Source organism: Cyprinus carpio, chromosome A16 (assembly GCF_018340385.1).
Source record: "Cyprinus carpio isolate SPL01 chromosome A16, ASM1834038v1, whole genome shotgun sequence".
Lineage (NCBI taxonomy): Eukaryota > Metazoa > Chordata > Actinopteri > Cypriniformes > Cyprinidae > Cyprinus > Cyprinus carpio.
Window position 1 is genome coordinate 14,727,010 of NC_056587.1, and position 15,432 is coordinate 14,742,441.

A 15,432-nucleotide genomic window follows, 5' to 3' on the forward strand; every position below is an offset into this window, starting at 1 on the left:
GCCCACAACAGATGTCTATGTATATAGATTTATGAAAAATAAATTTGCCAAGTCTGACACCTCATTTAAAACCATTTAATATTTTTGAAAAAAAAAAAAACACAAAAAACATTCTTTTTTTGTATTTAGCCTTCATACAAACAATAAATGTGAAATCACTTTCAAATAAATCATTTCAACTCACCTAATTATTAATTAATATCTTTAACTTCAAACTATAGGCTAATATATACTACCAGTCAAAAGCTTTTGAACAGTATATTTTTTCATGTTTTTAAAGAATTCGCTTCTGCTCACCAAGCCTGCATTTATTTGATCCAAAATACAGCAAGAAAAGTAACATTTTTATAAATTTTATTTTTTACTATTTAAAATAACAGTTTTATATTTGAATAATATTTAAAAATAATTTTATTCCTGTGATTTCAAAGCTATATTTTTTAGCATCATTACTCTGATTACATGATCCTTCAGAAATCATTCTTATATTCTGATTTGCTGCTCAAAAATAATTTGTTGAAATCAGCTGATGTAGAATTTTTTTTTCAGGTTTCTTGATGAATAGAAAGTTCAGAAGAAGAACATTTTGGTTTGAAATAGAAATATTTTTGTAACTTTATAAATGTCTTATCATCACTTTTGATCAATTTAAAGCACCTCTGCTAAATAAAAAATTCTATAATTTCTTTCCAAAAGAAAGAAAGAAATGATGCTGACTCAAAGCTTTTGAATGGAATAGTGTAATCAAATCAAATGTAATCAAAATGTAATGTTACACCCGCTTTATGTTTCAGATAAATGCTGATCTTTGGATCTTTCTATTCATCAAAGAATCCTGAAAAAAAGTACTCAACTCTCTTAAATATTGATAATCAGCAAATTAGCATAATAGAATGATTTCTGAAGATCATGTCAAGACTTGGTTAATGATGCTGAAAATTCAGCTTTGATCACAGGAATAAACTACATTTTAAAATAAAAGTTATTTTAAATAGTAAAAATATTTCAAAATGTAACTGTTTTTTGCAGTACTTTGGATATAGATTGAAACAAATGCTGCTTTAGTCAGTATAAAGAGTATGAAGAGTGCTCTTGAGTTGCTGCAGGAAAAAAAAAAGGCATGTTGCTGGAGCCGGGCTTGAATGCAAACTGATTGTCTGCCAGCAGGAGGCGCTGTGAGAGCGATAGACCCAGCGGTTTCTCCAGTAACAACTATTAATTAAAGCAGCTCCGCCTATGAACGCTTCTTTATCAGATAAAATGAAAATGCCATCGAAACTTTTCTGAAAACAGTCGGTTCCCTTCAGAGATACATTCATATAAAACACCCCGCGAAACGTGGTTTTGATTTTGAAACGTGCAGTGCTCATATTTATTCAGACGAAGTCAAACGCCACACAGATTAAATCAATGTATGGGAATCACTGGTATATCGAAATATCGGAAATGTGTTTAAAAACCATATCACCGTTATTGAATTTTTTTTTATCGCGATACATATTGATATTGAATTATTGTCCAGCCCTATAGTGAAGCGATGTTCAGCTCAACTTATCACGTGTTGGATGAGAAACGAAACGGACTAAACTGTGACAACACTGAAATGCGCTTTTTTTTTTTTGTAAAGTAGAACTTGCATACACGTTTGAAAAGCCAGAAGTAAACTTCAGTTCTGTATAGGATGATTATTTTTATTTTACCTTAAAATTACATAGACTTAATTTGATTTAAAAAAATCACCTGCTGTAGCACACTGAAAAAAAGTGTTTCATTCATCCAATTAAAAATTTTTAGGGTAATGATTCACATCTATATTTTTTTAACTTAAGCCAATAGTTATTTATTTTTCATTGGCTCAAGTAAAAAAAATACAGATGTGAATCATTACCCTATTTCTTTTTTTTTTTAATTGGACGAATGAAACACTTTGCATCTTTGTTTTATTCGCACCAACATTATTTGATTTTAACATTTTGGAATAACATTTATATAGCATACTTTTATTTAGTCTCACTGGTAAAGACCTTTTTTATTTAAAACCAAATTTAAAAACTAAAACAAATAAAGAATGCTGATTAAGAAACATCTTCTTGAATGTGTGTTGATTGTGTTGTTTGGATTGAAGAACTATGCAGTTGTTGCCTTTAGTTTCACATGGTTACAGTTAATCTTTTCATTTAAGACCAGTTTTATGTAGTTTCAACCCAATTTAAAAACAAAAGCTAAATGCTGATGTCTGTACCATCTATGTTTGTATTGAATGTAGGCTACTTACTGTGCAGTTACTGCTGTTAATTTCAGATGGTTACGGTTATTGTTTTCAATAGCCAAAAGACAGTTTGGCCTATTAAATACCAAATCAACATCTTATGTATATTTTCCTTCTTTCTTGTTTGTTGCTTAAAGAAAAAAAAACGGTAATCGGTATCGGAATCAGCCAGTTTGCTTGTTAAAAAAAAATCGGTATCGGAATCGCCCATGAAAAATCATGATCGGTGCATCCCTAGAATGCACAGTATATCATGATTATATCGGAATTGGTTATTATTAGCATTTTGTGCAATGATCAAAATAAGATAAATTAAACCAATACTGAAAGCAGACATAACAGCTTTAAAAAAATATTTTTTAATTAAAATATGTATTAAATAAATATTTAAGATACAGCAAAAATTTGCAATAAATAAATAGCAGCGTTTTCAATAAATAACTATGTAAATATTTAAGATACAGTAGCATTTTGCATTAAATAAATAAATAATATATCAGATTTTTAAATAATTATATTTAAGATTTAGCAGTTTTAAAAAAAATATATATATATATATATATTTATTTCAGATATTGCTACTTTCTCAATAAATATTTAGTAGCAACTTTTTCAATAAAAATAAGTAAATCTATAAATTTATGAGTTTATATATATATATATATATATATATATATATATATATATATATATATATATATATATATATATATATATATATATATATATATATATATATTTTATATAATGGCAACAACATAAACAAACGTTACTGTGCATGCGCGCTTTTGTGGCCCCAACTTAACTTCCGGTATACTTCTAAATAGAATCAATAACAACAGTTAAGTAATCCCTCTAAAGTAGATTATTTTTGATAACAAGCAAAATATGTTTGTTGCTTAAATCAGATTTACTGAAAATGCAAATTCATTCTCTGCCAGCAGGAGGTGCTTTAAAGTGAGAGAAACAGAGGTTTCCCCAGTAACGGCTGTACACAAAGCAGCGCTAAGCTCACAAACGCTGCTTTATCAGGCACATAACATGCACGATGAAATGAAAATGACATTGAAATTTAATAGACTAATTAAAGATAGTCTTCCTTCAGAAATACAGTGATATAAAAACACCCGTGCCTCATTTTGATTTTATCGTACAGTATGTGCTCATGTTTATCCAACGAAGCCTTTTGGAGAATCGGTCAGTTTTGATATTGTGAGCACCACAAATAAATCAATGTATGGGAAACATCACAAATAAAAACAACATAAAATATACTAAAATGGAAAACTTGTTTCTTTTTAACCTTTTTTTCTTATTAATCTGGTCAAACTAATTAAATGTAACATTGATTCTGTATGGGTCTTACTGGTCACAAAAACATAAAAACAATTATTAGCTATCAAATCAGCCAACATTTCTATAACGGAGTATCCCCAGTGAAAGAAAATTAACACATTACCCTCAGTACAATGAAAGGGAAGACAAGGAAATCCAAATGTATTTAAAATCCTTCCCTGAGGGTTCCACAACAAGATATTTTACGATCACATTACATTCATATGAGTCCAGGTATGAGTTTGGATGGCTTTCACCCACTATATTTCATGTCTCTAGATCAGAAACACATGGTTCATAAAGGGGTCCTTGTTTGATGGAGTCTTAGTGAAATGGACTTTCCTGGGCTCATGGATCAATACGACTTTAATCTCTGCTGGACGGGGCCTGAGTATGGAGAGACTGAGTATGGAGAATAAGGGCAAGGCTGGTGTAAATCTCTCCAGTCTGTCAGTGCAGCACTAGGGCCAAGATGAAATTCAGAAACCTCCAGAGCTCCACCACAAACCTCATCAGTACATCCCTGAGAGTTATGTGACAGCTGTGTGTAGCTGCGCATAGTCATAACACAAAAGCCAATATAAACAAACTAAATGCTAATCAGGAAGAACACAACACATGATATTTCAATCTAAAACTCAACCTAAATGGTCAGAGAAATGGGTAGTTTTGTCATAAACCAAACATTATGAGCAGTCTTATCATCACCATTTTGTATACAGTCTGGCAAATACTGCGCTAAGAGAGAAAGAAATAGCAAAAGAGGGAGAGGTTTGAATGAAATGGATGAATGAAAGAAAGAAAAATGAGTCATGCAATCACAAAAGGTCTGTTCTACTGAGAGGACATTTGCATCCTCAGATCATTGTACTTGCCAGGAACTAGCAAATCGGATAAATGATTCAGACAAGAGCTCACCCCATTTGTTTAAAGAAAAGGTACAAAGGAAATGCCACCAGACCACATAGATTATAAGAAAGCACTGGAACAAGCATAGACCTTCAAAACAGGTCATGAAGACAAAAGACCAGCACAAAGACTTGCTGGGGATTGCATCGTAAGTGTCACTACAGAAGAGAGATGTTCAGAAAAAAACAATAATGAAGACCAAACAATAATCTCTAAAGCTCTCTTTATAGTTCTTGTAGATGATTAGACACAAATGTATTAATTATATACTAACAGAACACAAAGCACATGTAACTACAGTTCAAATCAATCTTAAAACATTAAATTGAGGGCAAACAGTATTGAAAACATTAAATCCATCCATTTATATTACAATTTTCTTTTATAACTGTTAAGATATGCTTTCATTTGTTAACAATGAAGGGTAAATTAATCAGAAAAAGATCAAAGGGTTATGCACTTTCATGTTCCTCAACTTCTTTGTAAAGCAAGGAACTTTACTCTAATGGCAAGAATCCCTGCACTCAGAAGGCCTAACCACCATCACAAACCAATCACTGTTCCTTCAAAAATACACCTAAGAGCCATCATACAATAATAATGCCATAAGGTTATCGGCAATCAGCACCTTCAAAGTTTGAAATAACATCCAACATGTAAATATAAGGCTTTTCAGCCTTTAACTCCAAAAGGACTGCTTTTTATTTAGCCATCACAGGAATAAATTCAATTTTATTTTTAATTGTAATAATATTTCACAAGATTACTGTATTTTTGATCAAATAAATTCAGCCATGGTGAGAATAAAAGACTTCTTTCAACAATATAAATGTATATTGACATGCTCGGTGAAGTCTAACGCAATTGCTTATTTCGCAAACGGAAATATGCTCCTAAATTCCAATTCATTACAACATCTGAGAAAAATTTACTTGCATTTGGCACATGGCAGGTGTTCATTTTGTACCCTGGGGGGGTATAATTCAAAAAGCCGTTGCAGAGACGCCCTTTGGTCTCAATCATTGTTTACCATCACCACTGAAATTACTGTGCTTAAAAATAAAGTATATTCACCACCCACACAGTGTAAACACCTGCAATCCTCTGATACGCGGTGCAGCTCAACAGACGCTAAACAAAGTTAAGGCAAAAAAGCTTCCTGAAAATGAAAATGAAAGAAATGTAGCCTCGGGCATTACTGCTTGTAAGGAGGAGAACAAATCATAGAGTGCACTGTCAGGATGAATTCAAAAAAGCTGCACCTGGGTAGGCAGAAGCTGAGCACTTCCTCGAGTAAAACTCACAAAACTTAAGGGCAAGCCGAGGCTTCTAAGTGCCCTCCTGTTCTGGAGTCTGTGATGATCTAGTTCACTGTCATTTTCACACCAGTCTCAGATCCTCTCTGAGCCAAATTTCCATCAGGGGCCCCTTAACTGTTTTTTTTTTTAATCCGTAGATAAATCACTGAGGAATGGAGCAGCCTTCCAGAGACAACAAAAGGAAAAGGCAGCATCGCTTCGCTCTGTTGTCATACGCTCGTTTCCCATCAGATGTTGACTCAGTGCAGCTCTGCCGTTTGAAGAGGAGGAGGAGAGAGCCCTCTGGCAGTCCCCCTTTCCCAAAAACCTTCTTCCGTTCCAGCCTCAAACCTCTTGTACAGAGCAGTTTGACAGGCGAGTCCAAAGAAAACATTTCTCGACAAGAGACGGACTGCCTCTGATGCTGGGGGAACGAGCACTTTCAGCTGTTGCTTTCAAAACCCTCTCCGACACATTTCCTCATTATTTCAGTGGCGCTAAACATTCAGGACTGAAAAGAAAAAAGAAAAAATTCCTTTGAGATTCCACTGCAGAAGAAAGTGCAAAAAAAATAAATAAATAAAAGGCGCTATGCAATTTCCTTAATTACAAAGGAAATAAAATTCTGGTCACCAGGGTCCTCGCCGCCTCCTGTTTTACAGGTACTCTGCAATTAGCTTAGGTCAAAGAATTTGGATGTCAGGTTGATTCTGTTTAATGAATCTGTTTGATGCGTAATATCTGAGTGCCCGAGACATCCAAGCCCTCCTACCAGGTTTCCCGCCTACACCTTGGCACCAGGGCGGTCTCACTGATGTTCAGACTGCTGTATTATCTCGTAATCAGTGTGGAAAACCATCTGAAACTTAATTTGCACTTTCATAACTTCACAGCAAACCATCCTCTATAAGCCATCTTAAAGAACTAGTTCACCTAAAAAGGTAAATTTCCTCATTGTTCACTCACCCCCAGGCCATCCAAGATCATTTTTCTGCCAAAGAGAAATTAAGGTTTTGAAGGAAAACTCTCAACTACAAATGAACAAGACTCAACGTAGGCCATTTCTGAAGGTCCAAAATCCATATTTAGGATGCTTAAATGCACAAACATCGCATAGGAGGTCAAGTTGGACCACAGTGAGCATTTGTAGCAGTATTGTATTTTTAGGTTGTATGGATTATCTTGAAGCTGCCTAAACATGAATTTTGGACCATCAAAAATGGTCTCATTCATTTGCATTTGATCCAAAACAGATTGAAAATGGGTTGCAAAATCCTGGAATGTTTTTCTCTAAAACCTTAATTTCTCCTCAGCTGAAGAAAAAAAAAAAGTCATATATATCTTGCATGGTCTGGGGGTGAGTACATAATCAGGAATTTTTTTTTTTTGGTGACGTATTCCTTGAAGTTTGTAAGATTTGTTTATGTCAAAATACATTTTCTTAACAGAGTTGTCCATTGACTAAATATACCATTCAAGGGGTTATCTCCCCTAAAATGTAAACGTTGAACCTCCCAGGCACCAACAAAATATTTAGAGCGGTCTGCTCAGATCTGTCAATCTCTTTCTAGCTAAACTAATAGTTATTGTTTGGGGAGTTGTGACTGTAGCTGGCGGAGCCAGTGGGTGTTTAGCCTGTGTGGGTACATGGCTGTAAATTATGATTCGGTTACAGAAGTGTAAGCCAAAATTCAAAGACTTGCCAAAATACACAGACACAGACAATAGCATATAAAAAGGTAAGTGTTTTAAACAAGATGGATGAATTTGGGGCTGCATATTGAATTTAACACAGATGAAAACAAGTTTTTTCCAAACATGTTGGCTCTTAACTGTCAAGCCCTAGATAAAATAGTAAGATATTTTAATGATCAAAATGCATTAAAAGGGTGTGATGACTGTAAAGGGGATTTACAAATATGCTTTATTTTTACAATTCCACTAGGTCACACTATAGCACAAAAACTTCATACTTTACCTTTAAAAAGCACCTTTGTAAGCAAACAAAGAAGGTTTCATGTCCTGAGGTAATTTGCATCATGACCACGATTGTGGCATTATGAAAGATAGCTGCTTTCCATGCTCTGGACTCACCCAGCTACTGCAGTGCTGCTGCAATGGATCCCGGAAAACAGAAAGCACCTTGATGCACATGCCATGCTCTGTACTACAAGAAACCGTTGCAGTCTAAACTATAACTAAGCTACAAGACTGACAGTCCAGCACACCTGAGGAAGCCAATTAGGCACAGAGGAAGGACAGAAACTCATCCCTTCCAAACATGGTTGATAACAAATTGAAAAGGTCTTCAAATTCAAGATCTTGTGGAAAAGATTTACCCCTCTAAGTGACAGTCCGATATCAGCCAAGTCTATTTATCCATCCAGCCTGCACTTTGCCAATCAACAAAAGTTGTCAAGCCTCCAGAGACTCCATCACTATAGGCAGCAAGAGTGAAGCTGCCCCATTCTGTCTCAGCTTTAGTATAATTATCTTCGTGTGCTTTAATTATTTCCCTATTCATCCTAATGATGTGCTTCATTCCCCTTATTATGAGAGACATTTACTTGTGTCAGTTCCATAGCGACACAGTTTGGATTGCGACAGCATCCACGGTTATGAACAGCAAAACTAAAGAAAATATCCTTGAAAGGTAAAATCACTTGAAGGTCAGCTATGCAATCATTATGCTATTCAGAAGTTAGAAGAAAAAAAAAATCATCTTAACCTTAATTATTAACCTCATTACTGATTCCAGTGATTTTTTAATTGGCAAAGCAATCTCACCAGCACATTGCTTTAAAAATATATATGTTAGGTATTTTTTTAAATAAATAAATAGGCCTAATAAAAAATATATGTTTTATGTAAATGTTGAAGGATTTTGTGCTTTTAAGCATTTTTACAAACTATTCAATTCTTTTTAAATCAAGTCATTAGTGCTTATATAGTTTCTCCATTCATAACTATCATATTACAACATCAAAATAATGATGCACAACTCACAAAAGAAAAGCATGCAACTTGACGGGGAGGGTGTGAAGAGCTAAAAATGAAGTAGAGTCTTGGTTACAATGCCTGTATTCATCACACATCAGGTCACTCATCGCTGCCTTCTGTCAACCAGGCCATGGCAAAACAAAAGCAGAAAAAAACTATGGCGGAAACAGTAGTCAAACACAATAGGGGAGGATTACACCGTGTAAATCAGGCCAAAAACCAACAGAAATTAAGATTAGACAGCAGCTGAAGAATAGAGGGAATGCAAAGACCACAGCAGTAGTTACAGAACCCTCCAGCTACCTGACAGCTTGCTAAATGGAAGCCAATTATTTAACTGAAAATCAATAGCTTCCTCAAATGGATCATGATTGTTTGTAAAGTTTCTTGGCCGAATCATGTGACATGTTTTCTACAGCCTGGCTCAGAGGGAGTGGTCCATTATGAGCAACCACACGCGGCACCCTTCAGTTTCCCTGTATCTGCTCTGTCTTCATGCAGCCCACTGACAGTGTGGAGGAGGAAGCAGTTCATAATCTGGGTGTGTGTGTGTGGATCGGGTTAGGCCTACAAGGATCGTAAATCCTGAAATCAAAAACTGTGGAGAACAGCCAACACTCCTCATGACGAAAACAGCTTAAAAAAACACAGATAACTAATTAACGGAAAATAATGTAAAACTGCAAAAAGGTTTGCTGGTCACCATGTCTCGTCAGGTTCTGGTCTATTGTTTGGTTTTGGAGGTGTTCTAAAGGCTTTCTAGCTAAACCAGCTGAGTGTGCTGCTTGACCAGACTGGGAGACCAACATGAACCAGTTAAAACCAGTACACCACCAGCAGCTGTTTTTCAGGAGGGAAAAACACTATTAGATGGTAAATATGATTCCTTTTCATGTGCACAATTTGAATTTGTATATTTTCTTAATTAAAATGTACATTTAGCCCAATCTTCACATTACATTGCAAATAAGTAAATAAATGAATAACCTGTTTGCTTAATTGGTCAGTAGGCTGGTTTTGTGCACTCACAGCTAAACCAGATTAACATCAGCTTGGTCAGACCCTCTTAAACTAGACAAGACCAGTAAACCAACTATTTATTCCACCATGTCCTATACAGTAAAAAAAAAAAAAAAAAAAAAAATAGGATTTGACAAAAGAATGGCGCCAAACTCAAGATGGGCGTTCAAAAGACAGATGTTATTAAACTGATTAAGAAACATAATTTGGACAAGAGATAATAGTCTCTTTGACCCTACAGTGCGTGACTAACTCATAAACAAGCTGTGATAATTCATAAGCATAACCGGATATGCGAGCGCTTTTATCAGCAATAAAGAGCGCAGTAGGTTACATCACTGTACTTCATTCTACTCTGCACATATACTTCACTGTCAGGCAAAAAAAAAAAAAAAATACGGTGAAACGTGTATGATGTTTATTTCGTAGTTAAATATTTAAGGCGATGAACGCCCACCAAAAAGATTCAAATCGAACAATTTAAATAATCAGAAAAGTTGATTCAGTTTAAAAAAATAATAATAATAACTTAAATGCTCCTGGTGGTTATTTCACTTTAAAATTCAACTCACTGTAAATCCTTCTGACATGAATTTGATCATAAAAACACAAATTTATGAGCCACCTCACTGCCTTTATAACACGTCTGGTGCAGCCACAAACGATTCGTTCATTCAACCACTGATTTAAAGCTTCGCAGATAAGACTGCACTTGTTTACTTTATACCGAGCAACTTCATCCAGACGTGTGTTTTCAATGAAAAATACTACAACAATAATTCAAAGACCCACACCATGAATTACGTCAATCTGAACAACTGAGGGAATGTATAAACAGGAGTATTGTGCCAAATAACAAACAGCCCCAAACACCAATTCATTTTAAGCTTCTGTTGGCATCTTGACTGTTTTTATGACAGCCGAGACCAAACCTCTCCGTTATCAGAAAAGTTAAGCGGCTTCAAAGTACAACTCAACCTCGTTCTGCTGTCAAGACAATAAGCTTATGCTTTTTCATATCCTCAAAACACACACAAGTTTGAAAGTGCGCAGCCTGTGTAACTCCAGACAAACGGCACTTTACCTGTTGGTCCCTCTACGCTGTCGGCGTGAATCTGAACAGCCAGGATCAAGAGAAATGCGCAGGTATTCATTTTATGCTGTTAGTCCAGTTAGGAAAACAAGCCGAAATCATTTCAGTGGCTCCAGTAGTTTGGACTGTGAAGTTGTGGACCCACTCCCGTTCATCGATTCCCAAAATCCAGCCGACGCTCAGTTCAGAGTCGCGTGAAATGATACGGGGGCAGTGCGAGCTGTTCAAACTGACGTCAGGATAAACAGTTTGAAGCGATGTTTCTTTCTCTCCGAGCGCACTTTCTGGCGCTCGAGAATGCGTAGTGTACTTGAAAGTGTGCGAACGACGCCCCCATGCGGGGCTCTCGAGAAGGTGAGCTCGAATCATGGTGTTTTCGGGCTACACAGTACATTATGATTCATCATAATCTCTTTAGCCTGGCTACTAAAGACAAACAGCTTCCACAACAGAGGGGAATTAATGATGTGATTTATTGGTTGATAGCTAAGGAAAAAGAGGTATGCATTCTCTAAGACATACTGACTGTGTGTGTGTGTGTGTGTGTGTGTGTGTGTGTGTGTGTGTGTGTGTGTGTGTGTGTGTGTGTGTGTGTGTGTGTGTGTGTGTGTGTGTTTACAGCATACTTGAGATAGTTAATTTTAAAAAAATTACATTGCATACAATATAAATATATTATAATTTTTTTTTTATATTTTGGTCTCTTTGGAAGTTTGCTGAGGCCCACTAGATGACAGCCATTGCTGTAGGCTTCATATGTGTAACTGTCAAAACTGAATATGTTATGCAAAAAACTGTTAACAACATATAAATCAGGTTTTTTTTTTTTTTTTAAACAACTTTTCCTTTTCCACGGAGATAGGTTTCCAGTCTTCTAACAATAGACATTATGAGGCCAACTAGCTATGAAGCATCTTATCTACACAGTCCCACAGGTTGGATGGATTTGTGTTAATCTATTTAGGCTCCACAAAAGGAAGGACTACCTATTGAGCCACGAATGGAAGCAACAGAGCCAAGTTGGACCTCGACTGCTGGAGGTCCAGCCATGTTCCACAGCCAGCAGGGATGGCAGGTGGAGACAGCCACATGCTGATCCATTCACATTTCTCATACCAATTTAATTTCACACAGCAAAGAACAGAGCAACCTCTTTTAGTTTCTATCACAATCAGTCTACCTATTGCATATTCACAGCAGGGGATTCCGACTCCAGAGATGTAGATCAAGAAATAGGATGGTCGGCTATTAAGAAAAATCAAATAAATTATGCCAGAGATTAAGTTACAGCAAACATGCACCTGTTTTAATCAGAATGACAATCATGTTCATGCATTTACTGTGCCTAAACCTCAAATATGGGAAAGTATCCTGTTAGGAAATACCTGCTGTTTAAAACTGGTTAGTTGAAGTTACTTGACACAAAACAGCAGATCTTCTTCCTGTCAACTCAGCTCACTGAATAAATAAAATATAGTTCAACCAAAAACGGTTAATATGAAAATATATTTTAGAAAATGTCAATACAATGAAAGTCATTGGGGTCCTTTGTTGTTCTGGACACTGTTGACGCGCATTGTATAGATAAAAAGTTTAAACATTCTTCAAAATATCTTCTTTTGTGTTCTGCAAAAGATGTTTTGAAAAATGTTTCAACTTTTTTGTCTTTTCAATTCATTGCAATGGGGTCCAAAACAATAATGGATAAAGTATATTTTAGAAAATGTCAATACAATGAATGTCACAGGGGGCCAGTGGTGTTTTCGTCAAAACACATTTTTCTTTTAAGTGAACAACCCCTGTAAAAGAATAGAACAGGCTTGCAATGTCGTCAAAACGCATTTTTCTTTTAAGTGAACAACCCCTGTAAAAGAATAGATCATGCAAAAATGAGAACTTGCTGAAAATTTACTCACCCTCAAGCCATAAGATGTAGATGAGTTTTTTCTTCCTCAGAACAGATGTGAAGAAATTTAGCATTACATCACTTGCTCACCAGTGGACCCTCTGCAGTGAATGGGTGCCGTCAGAATGAGAGTTTAAACAGCTGATAAAAACATGACAGTTAATCCACATGACTCCAGTACATCAATAAACACCATGTACAGTGAAAAATGGCATGTTTATAAAGAAATAAAACTTTTATTAAAGTGTTTTATCTTTTTGTCTTCACTTCAGGCCAAAAACAAGTCCATCATCTATAATAATGCTTCTCTCCTACTCTTTAATTGTACCCAAACTTTGCTTAATTGCATACAAAATTGTCCCTTACTATGCCGATACTGCAGCAGTATCCAAATACATGATCTCTGGGACCTGCCTGGAGCAAATGCACAAATGACTGCATAACAGTCACCATCTTCTATATGACCTTGTTCATTCATTGCCTTGGAGGGCACCGTGCAGCAGTTTATCATTTGTTTAGGTGTCCCATGAACGTCAGAAAGGGGCCTGTATAGCATTATGAAGGGTGAGACAGGTGCGCTTTCCTCCACAAAACCACGTTTGAGTCCCGTTAAGGGAGTCACCAGCACACCAACAAACCTTTTTTCGAGGTAAATGACAAAAGAGTGATGGACTGTGCCAAGTTTTATTCAATTCAAGCGAAGTGTGGGAGGATTATGAAGAGCTCCTCTCACGTAAAATCAGATTGTGAGCATGTATATGTCTTATACAGGGAAAAATGTTCTAAGAATAAATACAGTGTAGGACTGGAAACTGTTTATATGATTAAACACTTGAAGCAACAACAACAAAAAAGACGACTGTTGTAGGAGAAAACAGCCAGAAAGTTGTGACCTCATACTAGAATGATCTCTATTTACACACCTAAATGACCTGTAATCTGTCTGGGAAACAGATATGTTTGCATTTTCAGCACGTCAGACCGTATTTAACAGGATTGTCACGCCATCTCATTCAACTGTTTCTTAATGTTTTATTGCCATCTGGTGGTGTATATTTAGAATGTGAAAAAGGTCAATGGATCATAGCTAGTTACATTTAAAGAAACATCTTTACAGTTTAATACCAAACGTAACATCAGAATTAAAAAAAAAAAAAAATACTCATTCAATAAATAATATAGTCTTAAAAGTACTAAGCTTGACATTTTTAGCCCAGAAAATGGAATGGTAACTGCTTAATATCAAGGTATATGAAGGTCTTTCAATACAAACTGTACAGTTTACCAGTTAAATGTTGCTATACAAAATCCAACAGTAAATACAAATCTGTATTTGTACAGGTCTCATTAATATTAGACTTCAAAAATGCAACGTACCAACTTCTGCAAGAAAAAAAAAGTATGATTTTGCTTTGCTTCAAGTAATTGTGATTTCATAGCATTATTTTTCTTCTTTGTGGTGTTTAACATGAGCACCGCTATAATTGCAAAATATTTTTCCTTAATGAAAAAAAAAACTGTCTATTACAAATTATTGGTTGTCATGTTTACAATCCTATGACGACATACAATACAGTGCAGAAGCAAGTAGAGTTGCTGGAAGAAATTAGAAAATAAGACTCCAAAAAGAACCTACTAAATAACCTAATTTTAAGAAACATGGTAAATGTTATTATTAGATAAGGGAAGTATATTGCGTGCGGCATCTGAATTTTGACTACTTTAAATAAATACTCTAAAAAACGTACATAATGTAAAACTTCCTTCCTCAACAGACAGAAACCATGAGATGCTGTACTGTATATACTGTAATTGTAAATCAATCTAAAATGTTCCAAGACTATTTTTTGTCCCGCAAAAGTCATCAAACATGTTTGAAATGTAGTCAGGATGAGAAAAATGGCAGAATTTAGATTTTAGAGAACTATATTATTATGTTAATGCTGAATATTGTTCTCCAATTTTGCATTATGGTCTTTATCACTAAGTGTGTCATTTATTTTTATTCGTTTATTTATTTATTTTTGCAGATCAGTGAGTTTTGTTGCTCTGATGGTCCAAAACCATCTCATCTCACTGAGCCCAGCTGTCTAAACATCTGAGTCAACATGTTCAGGACTGCTACATCGGTTATAATGACATAAAACACACGGCCACATACATAACACATTCTCCCTCCACACACAACAGATGTAGCAAATTACTGTACTTACAAAAACATTTTAAAAAAGAATAGTATGGAGGAGATCGCCTCATGGTGGCCAATATTGAGATGTTGTGATTTTGCATTCACGTCACAAGGTGTCAGTATAAGTTTAAAATCGCGGCCACAGTAACAAATTAATGATTGAGTACGCTTTAAAAAATTTGTATTGACACAGATGAGATTTTCATCTGGACCAATTATATATGTATAGCATTTACAAATTTATTTACTGGACACTGATATTAGAACTAGTAAGTAATGTTTAAAAATTGGATTGAAAGTAGGCTCTGAATAAATACGTCACATGAATTAAAGTAGAATGTTACAGCATGTCAAAAATATGACCGTTTCCATAGTCAATCCAATCCTTCATATGTCAAAAAATATGACCGTTTC

General features: G+C 35.3%; 1 protein-coding gene across 12 annotated transcripts in view; it reads right to left on the reverse strand.

Annotated features, from left to right (window-relative positions):
- The window catches only part of LOC109065034 (receptor-type tyrosine-protein phosphatase U-like), a 190,772-nt gene extending 179,558 nt beyond the window's left edge, over nt 1-11,214 (reverse strand). For 7 of the 12 annotated variants that reach the window (XM_042772875.1, XM_042772872.1, XM_042772871.1 and 4 more), the window contains exon 1: nt 10,916-11,214. In XM_042772875.1, the coding sequence (XP_042628809.1) occupies nt 10,916-10,985 (70 nt within the window). In that variant the 5' untranslated portion in view covers nt 10,986-11,214. The remainder of the gene's footprint in view (nt 1-10,915) is intronic. The other 5 variants (XM_042772874.1, XM_042772873.1, XM_042772868.1 and 2 more) reach the window with 1 other exon arrangement.
- Between the last annotated feature and the right edge of the window lie 4,218 nt (nt 11,215-15,432).